At 43.5% G+C, this 20,367-nt stretch overlaps 2 protein-coding genes across 2 annotated transcripts; both read left to right on the top strand.

Annotated features, from left to right (window-relative positions):
* Nucleotides 1–40: 40 nt before the first annotated feature.
* Nucleotides 41–2,759, top strand: gfer (growth factor, augmenter of liver regeneration). The gene is made up of 3 exons (XM_005806066.2): nt 41–900; nt 1,181–1,392; nt 2,412–2,759. The coding sequence occupies exons 1-3, from the start codon at nt 703–705 to the stop codon at nt 2,572–2,574; spliced, it is 573 nt and encodes a 190-aa protein (XP_005806123.1). The 5' UTR covers nt 41–702; the 3' UTR covers nt 2,575–2,759.
* Nucleotides 2,760–3,185: 426 nt separating this feature from the next.
* On the top strand, nt 3,186–13,115 carry syngr3 (synaptogyrin 3). The gene is made up of 4 exons (XM_023349106.1): nt 3,186–3,448; nt 5,624–5,858; nt 7,090–7,235; nt 8,894–13,115. The coding sequence occupies exons 1-4, from the start codon at nt 3,347–3,349 to the stop codon at nt 9,101–9,103; spliced, it is 693 nt and encodes a 230-aa protein (XP_023204874.1). The 5' UTR covers nt 3,186–3,346; the 3' UTR covers nt 9,104–13,115.
* The last annotated feature ends 7,252 nt before the right edge of the window (nt 13,116–20,367 follow it).

Here is a 20,367-nt window from a genome sequence, read left to right as displayed (position 1 = left end):
AAACAAATGTTTGAGATTGAGAAATATTTATTCAATTTCCTGTCTTATTATTCTTGTTCGGCTGGGACGTAGAAGGCATGTAGACACAAATCAAATTAATCAGTAATACATAAATTAAAGTAAAACATTTATATGAATAATGACAATAGTAGCTGATGTGCAAAAAAAACTTTACCTAGTTAGGCATTTCATCTTCGCAGAGTTTAATTAAGAGTGCTTAGAAATGTTATAATAAATGAATGATCATTATCATATTATCATTCATATCATAAGACTGTTGTGAGTTCAGGAATAAACGTAACTTGATTCCTTTGAGTTACTTGAAAATATCAACTGTCGGAGGTTTGGTTTGAATGCGCCGTCAAGTTAAAAAAGCGGCCGTAAAAAGTCGTGTATAAGCGCATCTGGTCGGTAAACTCATTTTGTCGGGGAACCTCCTACTCGACACAACACCAGGAAACAGTTCCGTTCCTGTAAAACGTCCGGTAGAAACAAGGAAACTCGCGATTACAAAACCTGACCGCTTCATACATTACACGGAATTGCATTAGTCGCCGGCTTAACCGTAACGATGTACTCACTGCGCAGAGAAAACTAGCAACCAGCGATGTCTCCAGTCATAACTACCTTAGTTTTGTCCAACAGTCATTCTTGTTATTTATCGATCCAGCAGGTCTGTCAGAGGTCTTAACTAACGCAAACATGGCTGAGGAGCCAGCAAGCAAAGGACCGTCATCCGCCAGTCCGCCTGGGTTTGAAGGTTTTCCCTTCCCGGTACGTCCGCAGGACAGCTCCGGGAAAGGACATGAGCAAAGTGCGGAGGTCAAAAAGAAGCCGTGTAGAGCCTGTACGGACTTTAAGTCCTGGATGAAACTGCAGAGCACAGCAGCTGCTGCACAGGTGGGTAAAAGGGTGTAGGCAGTAGGGGTTTTAGTTTTGAGTGGAGTCGTCTTGGGAGAGATGCACCGATTACTCTTTAGTGACTGACCGGTGGATCAGTATTGCAGGACTTCACTATACTTTACTTTTCCTGCTGAAGAATCGTACCCGCAGCCCATACTACCACTATCTCTTATCATGAGTTGTTGACCTCAGAGCATTGCTTCACCCACATATAATTCCTGCTAAGTTTTGTAACTAAGTGACTTATCTGGGTTTTACTGTTTCTCTTCTTCTGCAGCAGAAGCACGGTTCAGAAACAGAGCAGCCAGATCCTCAGTGCCCACTGGACAGAGAGGAGTTGGGACGGAGCACTTGGTCGTTTCTGCACACCATGGCAGCGTACTATCCCGATCATCCGTCTTCCATCCAGCAGCAAGACATGGGGCAGTTAATCAACCTCTTCTCCAAGTTCTACCCCTGTGAAGAATGTGCAGAAGATCTCAGGAGCAGGTCAGACCACGGATCACTACCGTCAAAGGCCCAGGGGAGTTTACATACTCTCATCATGGTCAAGAATATCATCTAAATCTGGTGCTATTAAAGCTTCGTTGAAGGATGTAAATAACATAAGTTGGGTACACAGTCTCGAATTTGTGTGTTTATTCTTATCCAGTCTAGATTTCACAATCAGACACGTTGCAAGTTGCAGAGAAACCACAAACTTCTTGTCATCTACAAGATTATGGCAAAACTTTTAACTTTATCTTGGCATAGCTGGTTCGTTTAATGGGGCAGAATTATGTAAAATAGCTTTGAGCCTCACATCACAGTATTAAGGTATTCCCTAGTCAAAAACATACCATGTTAGAGAAATCTTTTCGTCTCCAGTAGCAACCATTCAGCTGTGCAAAACGAGCGAGTGGACCGAGCTCCGCCTTTGAGACGCAGCTCCTCCTCGCAGCTGCAGTTTCTAGCAACTCCCACAGTCAACTCCTCTAGACTAGCCTGGAGCAATTAGCAAACACCTGGCGAAACTACGCACCTGCTGAGTGAGCTACTTCTCAGTGACACGCTGGTTAAAAGTGTTGCTAAAGGGTTAATAGAGGAGCCATTTTGTGATGACTTCCTGAAGGCGGCGTTTCAGAAAGAGCAGGAGTTTTTAAAGAGACAGAGGCTCAATTTCAAAGCGTTAAGTTACAAAGTCAAATTTCTTGTAAGTTGTGTTATACACACTTATAGTATTTTTTATAACAACTGAAGTCAACATGGTTACTTGATTGTGCTATAAAACAACACTCTGTGGCTAGAAAACACATAATGCTCCCTCTTTAAATGAGTTTCCGTTGGGGTCATCCCAGAAGCATAATGTTTACCTTCCTTATCCATTCTTAAGGTCAGCTTAGCTGTGTGGCTGGGATCATTGAATATTACATCTATCGACACACTCGGCGGCGTCATGATGTCCATCATGAGAGCATAAAGTGTAAAACCAACGACGGCTCTAATCAAACCCCATTTCCTCCCTGCAGACTGAAGACCAACCGTCCAGATACGAGCAGCCGCCACGCTCTCTCGCAGTGGCTCTGCCGCCTTCACAACCAAGTCAACGTCCGGCTGGGGAAGCCCGAGTTTGACTGCTCGCTGGTGGATGAGAGGTGGAAAGACGGCTGGAAGGACGGCTCCTGTGACTGAGCGCGCGTTTGACAGACGTGACGACGGGGCGTCAAGCCTCAGCGGGAGACTTGCAAAGACGCTAATATAAAAGAACAGTGAATGATCAATTCTACACCTTTGTTGTTTTATGTTTAGTTTGTGTGACGTGTAATTCTAAAATAAAAATTAAAAAAAGGATGAAAGACGTATTTCAAATTTTTTTTAAAACAAAATACACATTTGGGTTCTTTGTAACCCATTCGTCTCCTCTATGACAGTGGTGTCTGAATATTTTACTTGAAGAACACGGTTCAGATTCGTTTAGGTTGGTTACCTGGAATAAGGTATGAACAGTCAGTGTCTTACCTGCAGGTTGGTTGAACAGAAAATAGAAAGTTAATTGGACTAACTCTTTGGTATGAAAAGCCTCATAAAGCTTCCCTCACATCCCAACTTGGATAACTTTCTCCTTATCCAAGCAAAAAATGTTGGATGTGCTACTGATATTAACTAATATACTAACTGCTCAAAACCTCCCTACAGAATCATACTTTTAAAAAAAGAAGTCAAACAATTTTTAAAGCTACACTAATTTAAGCACAAATTAATATCTCTCTCTCTCTCTCTCTCTCTCTCTCTCTCTCTGTCTCTCTCCTGCTCGTCCCCGCGCCACTGGGAGCGCGCAGGACCCGTCCCTTCAGCAGCGCATCCATCCATCCTGCCGCGGAGCCGGGTGATCGTGGAGCCGCACCGAGCGCACACACCGAGAGAGAGGGAGAAAGAGGGAGAGAAAGAGAGCGAGAGACAGAAGATGGACGGAGTGGGATCGTTCGGAGCGGGCCGAACCGGGACCGCTGTGGACCCGATCACGTTCGCCAAGCAGCCGCAGACCATCCTGAGAGTGCTCTCCTGGGTGAGAGATGTTCCGTTTGCGTACTGCATTTCAGCCTGCTGTTAGTGTGGCTATTCGTGCGCGTGTGGGAAAAAGCTGGTCAGCGGGATGTGCGGATAGAAACGTAAAAAATGAAGGTGAATTGATGTGTGTGCATGTATGGGTGTGTGTGTGTGTGTGTGTGTGTGTATGTGTGTGTGTTCAAGAAATCTGGTGCAGGGTGTTACCAGGCCTGCTGTTTGGTTGACACCGTCCACAACTGCTTCCTCTACAGATGCTTTCCGGGGTACAAACTGACCTATTGTTGCCCGGTGCTGTTATTTCCAGGTTACACCTCACCGGGCACCGCTTTAGAAACACAGCACAACACACGCACACGCACGCACACCCCCACCCAGAAGATCGGATCAGAGAATCAGACATTCAGGTTAATTATCCATCAAATTAACCAACTTACTTACACACTAGATGTTATTATTTTGGATTCTCTCATAGTTAAACGCTATTTCCATTTTTTTTATTTATTTGCGATGTAATTTAAAGCTGATGGTTTTACTGATTTACCCTACACGGTTGTCGTTCACCATCTCACCTGTGATTGGTCCGCCAGCATCATTACGCACGCAGGACCACGGAGATGCGTCGTGGTCTGACGTTTGGGTTCCGCGAAGGAGCTCGTCTTTTGCGGCGCAATGGTTTGTGGAACAATGAAGTGCTTGCAGTACGTTTCATTATCTTACGTCTTCTGACAACACAGTGTCATGTGTGTGTTTGTGTTTTTATAGATGGACCGTAACATTTTCATTTAGATCCTTGTAACACAGCAAACCTACACATATTTTCAGCAGATATACTGAAGATCGGTCAAGATGGAAATGAATCCAGAGCCTGCAAAAGGCTGACTGGAGCCCCGGGCAGAGTTTAATTTGGGGGCCCACCAAAGATTTTTGTGTTGTGTGTTTATCATAGTTGGTTTAAATGAACAAGTGCGCCAACAATATTTTTTTGTCAATTTTTTTGTGGTATTATTTTTGTTTTATTTTATTTTACAGAAGCTTTACTGCTTTTTGAGATATAGTAGCTTATTTTGTCAAACAGGTTCTGTTTAAGTATTTTTAATTTATTTTATTTTATTTGATTCTGCAGGAACGGATAAGGCTAGTAAAAAATAATTTGACAAGTTCATAATTTAGCAAGAGGATTACATTTTCACATTGTTCCATGTCTGTTTGCGTAGGGTTTTTTTTTTTTAATTCCTCGATAAAAGAAATCCCCATTCAAAAATTTATTTTTTCCATTTACTCAGGTCATGTTTGTATAATATCAGAATTTCTTTCAAAATCTGAAGCATTCAAGTGCGGCTTAAAAAAAAGAGAGAAGAAGCAAAACCAGAATAAATCTGTTTCATTTTTTCAGGATTTTCACTTTTGTTGCTTTTTGAAATATGTGAAAGCTTTTCTAAAAAAAAAAGAAGATAATATTTAAGTGGAAAGGACAGGAAACTTGAGAAAACTACTGTTTTGAACTTCAATGACGCATCGCGGTGACGCTAAACGTCGCTTCATCCCACTGATTCACCCAGAGCTCCTGCGCGTCTATCTGCTCAGATTACGTCCGCTCATGTGATTAGGTTAGAATGTGGGCCCGACATTATCCCATTGTGTGTCCTTTCTTCATCATATGACCCAGACCCCCTCGGTACGAGTGCATTTTTCTCTCTGTGTTGGTGTGTCACATGGCCTTATTAAGCTGAAGACTGCTGGTCAGCTGATGCATGTTGGCGTTTAGGTTCTGAACTAAGAGAAGAGGCTGGATGAGGAAAAAGGTGCCTCATGGTAAAAAGCCTTGACTCAACGCTGTGAGACGAACACAACAACTTGGTGGCAGTAGCCACAGCAGCCGATGGCAGACTTCTGTTTCGGTGTTTGGTATTCAGGGGAGTTTAATTCTGTAGAGGAAGTGAAGCGTCCTCATCTTCAGTCAGTCAGAGAAGAAGAAGAAGAAAGAAAAAAAAGCCCAAGCAGAAATTAGGCTAATGCCAAAGAGGGGCATTTAGAGCATGGTGCTTTCAATGTGCCTGAAAAAAAACAAAAAACGTTTTTAAGCATAACAAGAGAATTTTAATCCTATAATACTGATATTTCTTATGTAATTTGCATGTTTAACTCATCCACCTCCTGTTCTTCCTGCCTACAGATATTCTCCCTGGTGGTCTTCGCCTCCATCGTGAACGAGGGTTATGTCAACCTGGGCAGTGAGCGCCTTCACTGCGTCTTCAACAGGAACGGTGACGCCTGCAACTACGGCGTGTTTGTGGGCCTGGTGGGCCTGCTGGCATGCTCCTTCTTCTTCCTTCTCGACTACAAGTTCTCCTCCATCAGCTCGGTCAAAGACAGGAAGAAGGCTGTGATGCTGGAGATTGGCTTCTCAGGTGAGAAGAAGTCAAATCAAACATTACAGTTCACCACAAGCCATATAGGGGACAGGACACACGTGTGGAAGAAGGATCAAAGCCATGCTGAACATTGGCAACTCTATTTCGGGTGGAAAACAAATACTGCACATTATCTTGAATTCATCGTCCTCTGCGTTGTGTTGTGGGTCACTAACCCGAACCATAGAAGAAGAAAACCTGTTAGAGTTAGCAAAATATTTGAGACTATGGCAGCGATTCACCTTCACATTCATGTGTTTCGATGGCCCAGTCAAAGTCCAGACTGAAGTCCAATTGAGAATCTGTGGTAAGACATTAAAATTGATACTCATAGAGGCTTTACACCCAATCTGAGGTTGAGTTATTTTGCAAAGAAGAATGGACAGAAAAATGCAAACCCAGTAAAGACATAACCCCAGAGATTTATACACACACACACACACACATATATATATATATATATATATAACCCATGTATAATTTTTCAGTTTCACAAACAAACGTTACCGCGTTTTGTTACATAAGGTCAGAAGAATAAACATTTTGTCATGAATCGGTGTGGTGAGGGTTGGTGAGGCAGACGCAGCAGACCCAGGTAAGGTAAATGGTGTATTTAATGACGGGAACACAGTCCAAACAACGAGCAGCAGGCACATCGACACACTGACCACGAATAGACTAGACATTGAGGAGGACCCGACGAGGAACAAGGCACACAGGTGGAGTTAAATACATGGGAGGGTAATGACAGAACGAGACACACCTGGGAACAATCAAGGGGAGGACAGGACAACGAAGAGACTCAAGGACACAAAAAACTCTAAATGAACACAGAAAACACAGATCCTGACACGTTTATGTTTGCAGCTGTAGTGCAACTAAATAAAAAAGATTTCAAGAGATATTAATCCCTCCTAAGTCAGTGTAAAAGACAGTAATAGGTGTTGCTTTTCTCTGAAAACAGAGGTGAGCATTATACAAATTCAATGAGAATTTATGAAACCTTACTAATGCTGAAACATCATGTAAAACAATACATTTGGAGAAATTAAACTGTAATCTGGTTGCATCCGTTAGAGAAATGAGAGCTTTTTTAATTCCTAAAATATTTATTCTCACTTCAAGGAAGTGGGAAATGAGAAATAATAGACCACAGGTCACTCCTGTCAGGAGCATCAAACGAGTTTCCTTGGAAATAACATTTCTTTGTTCTGCTGGTTTCCTGTAGGTGTTTGGACCTTTCTGTACTTTGTAAGTTTCTGCTTCCTAGCCAATCAGTGGTCTCGGACCAAAGTCGATGATCTGCCTCTCAACCAGGGAGCAGATGCAGCACGGGCAGCAATCGCCTTCTCCTTCTTCTCCATAATCACATGGGTAAGGCTATGAAACCACGCACACACCAGAAGAAAATGCCAAAAAATGGTTTTGAAATTGATCAAATTGGCTCTATAAACAGGGTTTGGAGCAGTGCTGACTGTTTCCTGACCTTTATCACGTCTTCAAGTCCTTGTACAACCAAAGCAAGAGCCGTGTCCATTTGCTCAGCACAAAATCGAAAGTGTTCGCCAACAGGTGCTGCTCCTTTTCACTGATTCTATTAGTGGTGTTGATTGACAAGATCTCAAGGTGAAGTCTTGGAAAGGATGATGCCTGGTTTGGCTTTTTGCAGATGATGTGGTCCTGCTGGATTTTTAAAAATCAATTGGAAAATGGTGGACTACTTCCTCCAAGTTATGGATCAGTTTCTGCCTCAGCCAACATTAAAAGCAACTCTACTCAGTACACTTAACGTGTAACAACAGTGAAATGAGAGCAACTTTCATAGCAACTTCGACTTGCTTGAGCACCAGAAATTAATCAAAAATGTTTCTAGTGGGTTTTAATCAGTCTTGCACATCAGCTTTGAGGAATTTTAGTCATTTCCTGTTTCCAGATCAGCCTACCCTCTGGGGTGTCGGTTGGGAACGTTTGGCAGTCAGGATTTGCAAATCAGAGCGGTGCTCTTGAAATAAAGCAGGACGTCTTTTTATACCCGACGTCCCACTGTTTGAAAACAGTGATTCTGACATCAGCTGGTTTAATGCTTATGTAGCTTATTATTTAAAACAAAAACAAATATCATCAATAAGCATGCTTTTGATTTTTAAAATTCTTTTTAATAAAAAACGAAAATCTATGTTTTTGTGGTCAAGGTAGATAATTTTGCTAAAACGTTCAGACATCTGGGCATGCCGTGGTGGCGCAGGGAATAGCGCGACCCATGTTTGGAGGCCTTGAGTCCTCGACGATGTGGCCGTCGCTGGTTCAACTCCTGGACCCGGCAACATTTGCCGCATTTCTTCCCGCCTCTTCTTCCCCATTTCCTGTCAGCCTGCTTCCAAATAATAAGGGACACTAGAGCCCACAAAAAAAGACCCCCTGGCAGGGTACAAAAAAAAGTTCAGACATCTCAATCTCTACTGCAAACAGACAATCTTCCGGTTAGCAGCCAGGCTAAAGCTAACTGATTAGCATTGGCTGTGCTAGTAAATTAAACCAAAATGCTAAACTTTTTTTTCTTTAGTATGTGAGTGACTTTAAGTACTAGGACCATGTTTCTCTATGCTGACAGTTTTTGAGTTATTGCGTGGATTTTGGACAGAACCCAGATGAAATTAATTTAAGCAAAGCTAAATCAGCTTAGCTTAAACACTAAGCTAACTTGTTTTCTTGCCTAAGATGACTAGCTAGCTAAAGCTAAGTTGTCTTAGCTTAGCTTAAGCGCCTGTTCAAGGCCCATGCTTGGGTACGACAAGACAGTAATACTTATCATTTCTTAATAAGACATATTATTTCAAAGAAACTGCAAGGAAGACACCAGTTTGTTTATATTTCATATTCGACATGATTTAGCCAAGCCAGTCGTCTTTAATGGATTTTCTTATGTGGATGAAATCCTGGCTATTGATTTTGATGAGCTCACTCTGACTGTGCAGCATCTTGAATAATTTACTTTACTGTAATGTCCCTGCCCCCTCCGCTGCCCTTTGCAGGCTGGCCTAACAGTGCGTGCAGTCCAGAAGTATCTTCTGGGTACAGACATGACCCTGTTTACCACTGAGCACATGGACGGCGCCGCGCCCACCCAGCCGTACCCGTCCAGTTCGCCAGGCGGCGTCCCGGCCGAGACCACAGAAGCCTACCAGAGCCCGCCCTTCACCGAGAACAACACGACCCCCACATACCAGGTTCCCATTTACTAGGACAGACGGACGTGACGGTGGAAGAATTGCAGATGAGAGGAAATAGCTTTCTGTGATTTCTGTTTCAAGTGAAGCTGTTTATGAGTTGATCCGGGGCACAGTTTTCAGTCGCTGTTAGAAAAAGCAAAAAAAAAAAAAAAAAGAAAGAAAATAGTCAGGCGTCTGCTTCTTTGTTTCCTCCTCTCGTTTCCTGCCCCCTCCTGAACATTCCAGCTTTATCTGCCTTTTTTCTAGACCTGCAGAAAGGACATTCCTCCTGCATCAACGCAGATAAATCGAAATCAAAACCAGAGGAGGGAAAACAGAAGCGGGTCGCGAGTAAAGTGTTTCCAACACCATTTTGTCAAAGAAAGAGATGAAGTGCTGAACAAGTTCCACCACAACAAAGCCGTTTTAAAGGCGCTCTCTTGCAGCACCTTGATCTTGTTGCTTTCATTCGTTCAGGTGTCCCCTTTTCTTGCAAAAAAAAGGGAATGCTCTTGTTTTCTTTCTTTTTCTATCTTTTTTTAAAGCTGCACTGACAACTCCTCCTGAGCTCCCAGCTGGTGATCATCTGCACTGAATCTGTACGTTTCCAGATGTAGAGATCAACTAAGTGCCATATTGTTCGGAAAGTGACTTAGTTTAGTTGGTTTTCCTCATGCTGTACACGACGGCAATGTTTTGAGACCGAGTGCAATATCTCGCATTCTTATGTACTGTAGGGTAGGCACACACTGTACTGTACTGGAGGTAGAGAGGTCATAGTCAAGGCAGGTCAACTTTAGGTTCTGCCTCAAATAACATACTTCTGAAATTCCTGTAAACTCCTTACCCTGGAACGTTTCTAATACAAACATGCATAACAAATGAGCAGCTGTCAAAATTGAAATGATCATTCCCAGAATTAGGGTCTTTCTAGGAATCCTCAGAGATGAAAATAGCATCGCAACGGAGAATATTTCTTCTCTGCTTTATCCCTGTAGATGAATTGTGAGACTTTATTTCATTCATGTAGGCAGTTAAGTTTGATTACAACGATAACTCAATTCATAAACGCAGTGTTTTACTTTTCTGCAGAGCCGAGCAAAATCTGAATTAGGCCATGGGCAGAATTTTCTTTAGGGGAACCCTCAAGTTTTTTTGTTCGTTTGTTTTGCATTCACCTCTTATTATACAGATAATTAATGAACCAATTATAAATTAATTTTACTTTGTGATGTATTGTGCTTTGGATGACCACAACATTATCTACTTTGAATTATTTCTTATTGACATTTCTGGTTAAGTGCTCATTTTAATCATTTTCATCAATTTAATATTCATTGATTTTGTTCTCGTTTTTACATACAGTGAAGAAACGATAAAACTATAAACATCTGACATTTCTAGTTGGTACACACAGCTGTCCAAATGTGAAAGGCCTACACATATGCTATATGTTGAAGGAAAAACCAAAAGCTGCAACAACATGGATGAAGAAAAGAAGACCCAAGAAGAGACATTTTGTTGAAGCAACTTTTGTGTCAGTTTCTGCCTTCAGAGTATGTGAGCAAAAAGTCTCATAATCCATCCGCAGTGGATGAGAATGCAAACGAGGTGTGTAATCTGAGACAGCATCCTATTGTACGAGTGTAAGACGAGGTGTGTAGGAGAAATTGGGTCCTTTTATGTTTCCATTTATTTTTTTAAAGCTGCCAAACTGTCCTGTGTTGCTATTGCTCTGTTAGTGTTCATAGCATTTTCTTTAGAATACAGGTGAGCTTTTATTAATGTCGGGTCAAGTCTCAGACAAAAGAAAGAAGAATGAATCTAAAGTTGATGTCTGATCCGTCAATCCTCCAATCCCGCGTTTAGATCTGAGTGGGTTAATTGTGACATGGATTGATGTCGGGAGGATGTGGGTCACCGTTTGCTCCGATGTATATAGTACCACCACTTCTGTGCTGTGGTTCACACACACACACACACACACACACACACACACACACACACACACACACACACACACACACACACGCACACACTTGCCATTTGTCGATCTGTCATTGTCATTGTCATTGTAATGAGGGGTTCACATGAGAGCAACTGAGCGCGTGCACACAGAGATTAGCATGCAGGATTAGAATAACTGATGTGTGAGTTTTTGCCACATAAACCTTTTTTTTTTTCCTCCGCATGTTTTTGTGACAGTTTTAGTTTTGCTCTAACTTGGATTGTTTATAATTCATCCTAAATTGTACTGAAGTTATCCGAAGTCCAAAGCATGAAGTCGAGAGGTTTGTTTGTTTTCAATAAGCAGCACCAAATGTGAAGGCTTTTCTCAGAAGTCTCATCTAATCGGTTATTTCAACTATTTATTATTATAATTTTTTTAACAGTGGGCTTACAATGCAAGGTGTAACTTTAAGCTCAACTATATTCTAACACTAATATTTTCTCAAAAGTCAGCTTGGCAAGTTGGACTTAATAACACTTAAACTTTTTGTATAGAGTTCATTAAATATAGAAAATTAAGTCATTTTTAAGTTGGCTCCGAGGCATTTTGCAGCGCTTTGCCAGCAGGCAGTAGAGTTAAAAAAATATGCCCCAACTCCCCAAAAACCAAAACTCTTGGCTCTTCGCTCAGTGTTTTTCCCATCACTGTGATCCTGGTGATCACTCATGTAATTTACACAGATAGCTGAATGAGTGTTAAATTGTGTAAAACAGTTTCAGGTTGCTGATACTTCTGCAACAGGGAACATCAGCAGGCAGCTAGAAATGAAAGCCGAGTGAAAAAAACTCAAACTAATTTAAATGTCCATTTTGGATTTAAAAAAAAAAAAAAACCCCAGCTTGGGCTTCAGTTTAATATTTTATGTTTTCATAAAAGTAATAAATCACTTTTCATTTATTTTTAATTTCTAAATTCCGATGAGGAAAAACTATTTATCAAACAATGCACGGAATCAAAACAAACGTCTGATCATGTGGACAGCTCATTTGTGTTGCACATCTGAACCCGACTACTCCCCCTAGTGGTTGTCTGACTTGACTCCCACCGTGTTTACAGCGACCGGCCGCCTGGTGCGTTTGGCCCTATTCAATGAATTTAAACTTTAAAAAGTGAGGTGAATGCATTTACACACATTTATCTTTCTGATCACTCCCAAGAGAAATTCACTTATTACTTGTGGTGGGAAATGATCATAATGATATTACTTAAGAGGGAGAGGGAAAAAAAAGCATAATTGTTTTTGATTTAAGTCATTTTTGGGTTAATGTAATGAATTTTGGTTGCTGTCAAGTCAGGATTATTTTATTGTTCTCAGTGCTTCAGTCTCTTATTCAGTCAGTGTGGTAGATGATGATGATTATTAATAATTCTAATAATAATAATTGATACAAGCATTCTCTGTGTTTTGTGCTCTGCTCTATGTACACTATTGTGGTATTGGTTGATTGTGAAAAAAAAAAAAATCGAAATAAAGTCTAAAAAAAAAAAATAAAACCTCAGTATGTTCATGAAGTAAATGGAACTCTTGTGTGTTGCTGTCCGGGGTCCGGTTTGTCCTGTGCTCCTGAAAATAAGAAAATATTATCAATAAGAGTTATTTATTACGTAGACTGCACTCCTTTTTGCAAATACTTTGTGGGGAACTCGTTAAACAGGGCCGACGTTGATGTTTTACGCCATCGTTCTGTTGTTTTGTGAAGCTGAAGTGATGAAAAGGCTGTTAGATGTAGTTCAGCTGGCGCCATCCGTGGTACCAGAACAATACATTGCATGGATTTTACAATACACCCGTCCCTACAGCCCCTCCCCTTTAAAATAAATCTATAAATAATACAAGGATTCTCATTGACTGACGAAGCGGTGATGGTTTTTGTAGCGGGCCAGCCCTTTAACATGTTTCTAAGTTGTTTTCTCCTGTTCTGAAGCTGTATGGTCTCTTCAGTGTAAACTCGCTGTGTACAGAGATGTGTGTCACTGTCTGTTACCTGGACTGCAGTCTGACCATCACGCCAATAAAAGACAAAAATCGCTTTTGGGCTGCCTGTTTCTGTCATTATTTCAGCGGTGGCTACACTCAGAGGATGTGGAGTTAGCAGCAGAGAAACATTTTGTCAATTACATTAATTGTAATTAATGTAATTGATTACAATTAGGATGTAATTAGTGCTCTAATTACATCCTAATTGGATGTAATTAGGACACTTTTTTTTTCTTGAGAATAAATTTCTGAAAAATGTGGTGTGAGTGTCTCCACACCATGATGCTGAACACCAAGTATTGGCACAACCAATAGTTGTCGTGTCAACTGAAGCCCCTCCAGAGTTACCGTGGGTTTCTTGGCTGCTTAAGTTATCAATGCTGCAACTTCTTTGTCCCAGCTGAATAAAAAGCATCCCCACAGCATGATGCTTCCACCACCATGTCTGAGCGTTAGCATGCTGTGTTAAGGGGAAGCAATGCTATTCAGGTTTAATCTGGCTGTGACAGTTGGCTCACTTCCCTCCTTGATACCTTGATTTTAGCCTCTAACCGTCTTTTCCATGGTGGGTATTGGGTCTCATGGCTGCTCTTATAGCCAAGTGTCTCAAGGATCACTGATGCTGAGTTGTAGATCAGCTCATTGGTTTCTCAATGCTGCATTCACATTCTCAATGATCTCTGATGGTACTTCACTCAGCCGTTGTAATTGGCGCCGAGGAGGTCTGGTTGTCATTCGGGTCATGATTTTCTCTCTCTCTCAGGTTCAGCTCTGATTCGCTCAATGGGGCCGTGTAACAGTTCTGACATCCAGGTTCCTCCTTTTTGCCGTAGCATTTGTGTTGTATCTCGTCAATCTCAAGTTGTGATAGCAGTTGCCGTTTGCGGATGTTGGAACACTGAGCTACTAGTTGTTTAGCGCTTAGTGTTGACTGGGGATGTCACCAGTCACCTTCACCAGTCTTTGAATGTAACCTCTCTGATTAGGGTTACTTGAGTAGTAGCATTCCAACAGATCTACATTTTCATCTCTCGCCCATTTCCGTCTTGTTCCAGTAGCCCATTTGTCATGGCCCATTTGCCCATTTGTCTGGTTCCCCAACACCTGACGCAGACCTGAGACCTACGTCTGAGCCGGCATGTTATGCATTTTTGTGTCTCTCATGGTATGAGGTAGGCAGTAGCTTGAAGGGTCTTGCCTAAGGACCCAGACTGGATTCGAACCCCGCCCTCTCGGGTGATATACCGATGCCTTATCTATTGAGCTATCCAGCCAGCCGTACTGTATATATATATATATATATATATATATATATATGTATGGCTTTTTAAGAACAATTTACAATGTATGTAAATTGTTCACCATATAGATAGATAGATCTATCAATAGATAGATTTATATATATATATATATACAGTATATATGTATGTATATTTATTTTATGTATGGCTTTTTAAGAACAATTTACAATTAATGTAAATTGTTCACCATATAGATAGACAGATAGATAGATTGATAGATAGATATATTTATATAGATTAATATATGGCTTTTTAAGAACAATTTACTATTTATGTAAACATTCACCATATATCTAGATATATAGTAGATATATAGTATAGTCTATCTATCTATCTATCTAGATAGATAGATTTATATATATAAATATATATATTTGTTTATTTCTATATATGTTTATATATATATATGTATGGCTTTTACATATATGGCTTTTTAAGAACAATTTATGTAAATTGTTCACCATATATCTAGATAGATAGACAGACAGACAGTTAGATAGATAGATAGATAGCTCTATATAGATATATATATATATTTACAGATATCTACAGAACTGTAGATATATGTATCTATATAGATAGATAGATCAGAGGAAACAATCCGTTGGATCTGCGCCAGCGTCCGCGCCTCCTGCACCTCCGGGACCGGTGCCACATCCGTCCCCAGCTCCGTCGTCTCCAGGACCAGCCACGCCTCTCGCAGTCGCACCCGAGTGTTCCCTTGTCCCCTAGTGGTCCCTGTGTTCCTTCGTCGTCCCCTAGTACTTCCTCTGAGTCCCTAGTGCTCCCAGTGTTCCTTCGTCGCCGTCTAGTGATCCTTTGTTTCCCCGAAGTGTTGACTTGTCTCCTTCTAGTGTTCTTAGTGTTTCTCCCGAGTTTCTTCCCCCTAGTGGTCCCCGTGTTCCCTCGTCATCCCCTAGAAGTCCCAGTGATCCCTCTGAGTCTTCCCCTAGAGCTCCTCCCGAATCCTCGCCTGTGGTTGCTCCTCCCGAGTCCCCGCATCTGGGCAGCACCAGAGACTCCTCGCCGCCGCCTCTGTCTGGCACCAGACACTCCTCACCGCCGCCACCGGGCAGCACCAGAGACTCCTCTCTGCTGCTTCCTTGCGGCACCGGAGACTCCTCATTGCCGCCTCCGGGCGGCACCAGAGACTCCTCCGTGCTGCCTCCGTCTGGCACCAGAGACTCCTCGCCGCCGCCTCCGAGCGGCACCAGGGACTCCTCTCCGCTGCCTCCGGGCGGCACCAGAGACTCCTCTCCGCTGCCTCCGGGCGCCACCAGAGACTCCTCTCCACTGCCTCCGAGCGACCGGCCTCAGCGCAGCGGACGGCTGCCGGACATCCTACGACGGCCCGCCTCCTGCGTCTCTGCCCACACTGTTGGGTTGCTTTCTGTTTTTGTGTTCCGGATCCAAAATTTGTGTTGATTTTTGGATCCCCCCCTCCCCCCTTGTCCAGCGCCCCTCCACCCACCCTTGTTGTGTTTTCTGTTTCAGATTTGTTTTGGGCATCTTGTAGCCACCCTTGAGGGGGGGGTACTGTCGTGATTTGAGTTCTTGAGTTGTGTGTTTATATTGAGTTTCTGTGTCTATGAGTCGCTGTGCTGTCCTGTCCTCCATTTGATTGTTCCCAGGAGTGTCTTGATCCCTGATAAACTCTGGTGTATTTAGTGTACCCTGTGTCTCTGTCGGATCCTTGTCAGATGTGTTCCAGACACAGAGGGATTCAGATACAGGTCCCGACTCAGAGGATGGTTACGAGTCAGGGGCAGGTCCTGACTCAGAGACTGGTCCCGAATCAGAGGCAGGTCCCGACTCAGGGGCAGGTCCTGATTCGGAGCTTGTTCCGGACTCGGAAGCCGGTCCCGACTCGGTGGCAGGTCCCGACTCTGAGGCAGGTCTCGACTCAGGGGCAGGTCCTGACTCGGAGCTTGTTCCAGACTCGGAAGCCGGTCCCGACTCGGTGGCAGGTCCCGACTCTGAGGCAGGTCCGGACTCTGAGGTCGGTCCTGACTCTGAGGCAGATCCCGACTCAGAGGTCGGAACTGACTCAGTGGTCGGTCCTGACTCTGAGGCCAGTCCTGACTCTGAGGTCGGTCCTGACTCTGAGGCAGGCCCTGACTCTGAGGTCGGTCCGGACTCGGAGTCCGGTCCTGACACTGAGGCAGGTCCAGACTCTGAGGTCGGTCCTGTCTCGGAGGTCGGTACTGACTCTGAGGCCGGTCCCGACTCAGTGGTCGGTCCTGACTCTGAGGCCGGTCCTGACTCTGAGGCCGGTCCTGACTCAGTGGTCGGTACTGACTCTGAGGCCGGTCCCGACTCAGTGGTCGGTCCTGACTCTGAGGCAGTTCCTGACTCAGTGGTCGGTCCTGACTCAGTGGTCGGTCCTGACTCGGAGGCCGGTCCTGACTCGGAGGCCGGTCCTGACTCTGAGGTCGGTCCTGACTCTGAGGTCGGTCCTGACTCTGAGGCCGGTCCTGACTCTGAGGCCGGTCCTGACTCTGAGGCCGGTCCGGACTCGGAGGCAGGCCCTGACTCTGAGGTCGGTCCTGACTCTGAGGTCGGTCCGGACTCGGAGGCAGGCCCTGACTCTGAGGTCGGTCCGGACTCGGAATCCGGTCCTGACACTGAGGCAGGTCCTGACTCGTAGTCCGGTCCAGACTCGGAGTCCGGTCCTGACTCTGAGGCCGGTCCTGACTCTGAGGCAGGTCCTGACACTGAGGTCGGTCCAGACTCGGTGTCCAGTCCTGACTCTGAGGCCGGTCCTGACTCTGAGGCAGGTCCTGACTCTGAGGCCGGTCCTGACTCTGAGGCCGGTCCCAACACTGAGGTTGGCTCTACGTCTGGTCCTCTGTAAAAGGGTTCTTGTGTCTGAACATCGTCCGAATCGTCTCCACAGCAGACAGCATGTTGAATCCATTTCCAAGTCTTTCTGAGGTAGTCTTGCTGAAAATGAACTTTTCTAGGAGTTGCCAGGGTGGTTCTGAAACACTGTACAAGTTTGTAAATAACTATAGGGTTGTCACTTTTTATCATTTTAAACAGCATTTCTTTAACTACATCGTCATTGCCGCTGAGAAGTTGAACGATGTCATTGCAGATTTTTCTTTCCATATCCTCAAAAATGACAAAATCTATATCCTTTACCTCTTCCCAGAGTCTAGGGGCAAGCCTTCTGTGGACAGGCTCGGTGTCCTTCCTTTTGTAAGCCCCATAGGTAGACCTGTAGCTCGTCTTATAAATTATCCGCCAAAGAATTAAATATACCATATGTCTCCTTTCTTCTTCGGTTCCCCGTTTGAAACCCAGCTCATTCGCGTCCCTCAAAAATCGTTCTGGATCCATGCCTGCCTGAGTATAATCCTCACTCAGACAGTTTTCAGCAGAATACAAGTCTTCACTGGGAAAAAATGTCTTTCTGATCTTTCGCTTTGTCGATGAAAACATTTCCTTTGGAGGAACAGGATTCTCCAGGTGGTGTTTGAATTTTTCCGCCATAAATTTGTGTCCTTCTGGGTAATCGAGTAGCGCGATCAAATTAAGTTCAGAAGCGAAGTGGAATGCATCTCTTGTAATGCTCTGAAAAATTCTCTCACTTAACTCCTCTGACACTTCTGAAAGAACGTCCACATTTAGTTTTCCTGTCTTTCTTGAAATTAAAAGCAAAGCTTTGCGATGTTGTTCGCAAAATGTCTCTCTGACCAGATGCGTTGTGGCATCATCTGCCACTTTCTCAATGATTTTCCACAGAAGTTCGCTAAGGAATTTCCTCTTCTGATAATCTGGCGTTGTGTGGCCAGGATGAACTTTATTTGAGCAAGTCTTCTTAACTTTACTCCAAAAGGAAACCTTGGGTCTCACGTAAACGTCACTCTCTGAGCTTTGGTCAGCCATCTTCATCGGTCCAAAACGTCCAAATGAATTTTGTGTTGACTGACCAGAGAATTAACCGATCAGTTGGTCATATGATGGCCTTTATGACATCACAGAGGCATCCTTAGAAGTCATGCTGCTGACAATGATGTCATCAGCATGGCAACTGTTGCTAGGAGTAATAATAGCACACAGTGAGCATGCACTATGAAAAGAAAAGAGAATCTGTGGGCACTAAATACATTTTTCTCACAAGTCTGAACTGGAAGTGACCTGCACAGCTTCGCCGGAACAGGGGGAGCCAGGGAACCATTGGTCCCTCCACTTTACTGCCCTACACATGTTTTTTATATCAAATTCCACTTTCCTGGTTGCTCTGTAAATTTCACCGCGCTTCTTCTCCTGCATACTTTGCGCTATTTTCACCATTCATACATTTTATAATATTCAGCTTTTTATGAATTTTTCGCCCCATGGGGGAAACCGCTCCATCCAGTGGCAGAATTGAGAATTACAATATAAAATGTCCGCTGTGTTTCACAGTGGATGTTTTAGGTCCTGCCTATCAATGGCAATCAATCATTGATTGATTGCCATTGATCAATCAATGAAAGTGTCACTCCATGGCAGTTTCACGGCTGTCATGGAGGAAACAAGGCAGCGGCCATTTTGAATTTGGGCAGTCTAACAGCTTTTTTACTGTTTAACACCTGGGAATAATTTCAGCTTTTGACATTGTTTTTTTCGTGCTGCATGTGGCATGTTTTTTGTAGTCACCCTGCTAAATGATGCCTCCAAATAAATGTTGATATATCAGGAACCATAAAAGGTATGGACTTCATTCACCCACCGATTTTATCAGAGGGAATAGGGGAACGTTTCTCTCTTTTTTCAAATTTTAGGTTTTACATGAGTTTTTTTTTACATTGCATAGAATATATTACTGTAACTCTACATGCAAGTGGAAGCCTAGATGCAACCATTAGTATTTTAGCTACTTTTAGCCTTTTGTATAATTTTACCTAATAAACTGCGGTGACCCTACGGTTTAGGTTAGGAGCCACTGTTCTCCAGAAATTTCTAATACTGTTTAGGTGGAATTTTCCCATTATTCAAAAGCTTTTACTCCTCTTCAACAATTTTTCTGTTATAATAATCCCATTTAGGCACTTTGCAGGATTATAATTTGTTCTGGTGCGTCTGCCTATTTCTTGCATTTCTGCAAGTCTTCAGCAGTTGATTTCAAACATTTTGGCATCTTCAACAAAAGCATTCAGCATTCACACTTGCATTGTCGCAGGAACCCTACCAGCAACCCATGCCCTGTGTCCCGTGCAACCCATGCATCCCATGCCCTGCCCTGCGTTCTGTGCACCCTATGGCCTGCGTTCTGTGCATCCCATAGTCTGCGTTCTGTGCATCCCATGCCCTCCCCTGCGTTCTGTGCATCCCATGCCCTCCCCTGCGTTCTGTGCATCCCATGCCCTGCGTTCCGTGCATCCCATGCCATGCGCTCTGTGCATTCTACCATCCCTTGGCTTGCTATGTCCCCCGCTGATCTTTGCCTTTCTTTCCCACTCTTCCCTCCTGTCACTGTCAAGCCACCTCCTTCTGTCCGATTCTAGCCTCGCTAGCTAAGTCAGAGCGACTCCTCTCTTTACCTTCACATCATCTATCCTCCAGCCTTGACCTGACCTCGGCCTTATTTTGGGGGATGTCATTCCTAGCAGCAACTGGAATGTTCACCCAAGCCCATCACTGTCTCATCACCTCCTTCAGTTCGGTCCTAACCTCGCAAGCTAAGCTAGCGCACCTCTTCTCCTTTAGCGCTTTCCGTCTCGGATTCGCGATAATCGATGTCCTCAGCTGGAGCCCGAGCGCCAAAGATTTAATTTATGCTGTTAATAAACTTTTCTAATTGTTTCCCTTTTCTCCGTCTGAGTCTCTCCAGATTGAGTAGGGTTAGAAGTCTCTGAAGCAGACGGGTTAATATCACTGAAACACATGTCTAAGTGACCATTTCTCCACATTTAAAAAATTTTAAGGAATGAAGTTCCATCTAATTACTTTTTTTTTTTTTTACCAGTAATGCATCCGGGTCTTCGTAGATAGCTTCAGATCCTACACCTGAGACGCT

This window comes from Xiphophorus maculatus, chromosome 16 (assembly GCF_002775205.1).
Source record: "Xiphophorus maculatus strain JP 163 A chromosome 16, X_maculatus-5.0-male, whole genome shotgun sequence".
In the NCBI taxonomy this organism is placed as follows: domain Eukaryota; kingdom Metazoa; phylum Chordata; class Actinopteri; order Cyprinodontiformes; family Poeciliidae; genus Xiphophorus; species Xiphophorus maculatus.
The sequence above is the reverse complement of the archived record's forward strand: the minus strand, read 5'-3'. Positions and strand labels throughout refer to the sequence as shown.

What these genes read in the sequence shown, in the direction of transcription:
- gfer (XM_005806066.2), top strand. Translation starts at nt 703, where the DNA reads ATGGCTGAGGAGCCAGCAAGCAAAGGACCGTCATCCGCCAGTCCGCCT. An exon ending in GCACAGCAGCTGCTGCACAG is followed by an intron (nt 901 to 1,180) that starts GTGGGTAAAAGG and finishes CTTCTTCTGCAG; the next exon opens with CAGAAGCACGGTTCAGAAAC. An exon ending in GCAGAAGATCTCAGGAGCAG is followed by an intron (nt 1,393 to 2,411) that starts GTCAGACCACGG and finishes TCCTCCCTGCAG; the next exon opens with ACTGAAGACCAACCGTCCAG.
- syngr3 (XM_023349106.1), top strand. Translation starts at nt 3,347, where the DNA reads ATGGACGGAGTGGGATCGTTCGGAGCGGGCCGAACCGGGACCGCTGTG. An exon ending in TCCTGAGAGTGCTCTCCTGG is followed by an intron (nt 3,449 to 5,623) that starts GTGAGAGATGTT and finishes TCCTGCCTACAG; the next exon opens with ATATTCTCCCTGGTGGTCTT. An exon ending in GCTGGAGATTGGCTTCTCAG is followed by an intron (nt 5,859 to 7,089) that starts GTGAGAAGAAGT and finishes GGTTTCCTGTAG; the next exon opens with GTGTTTGGACCTTTCTGTAC.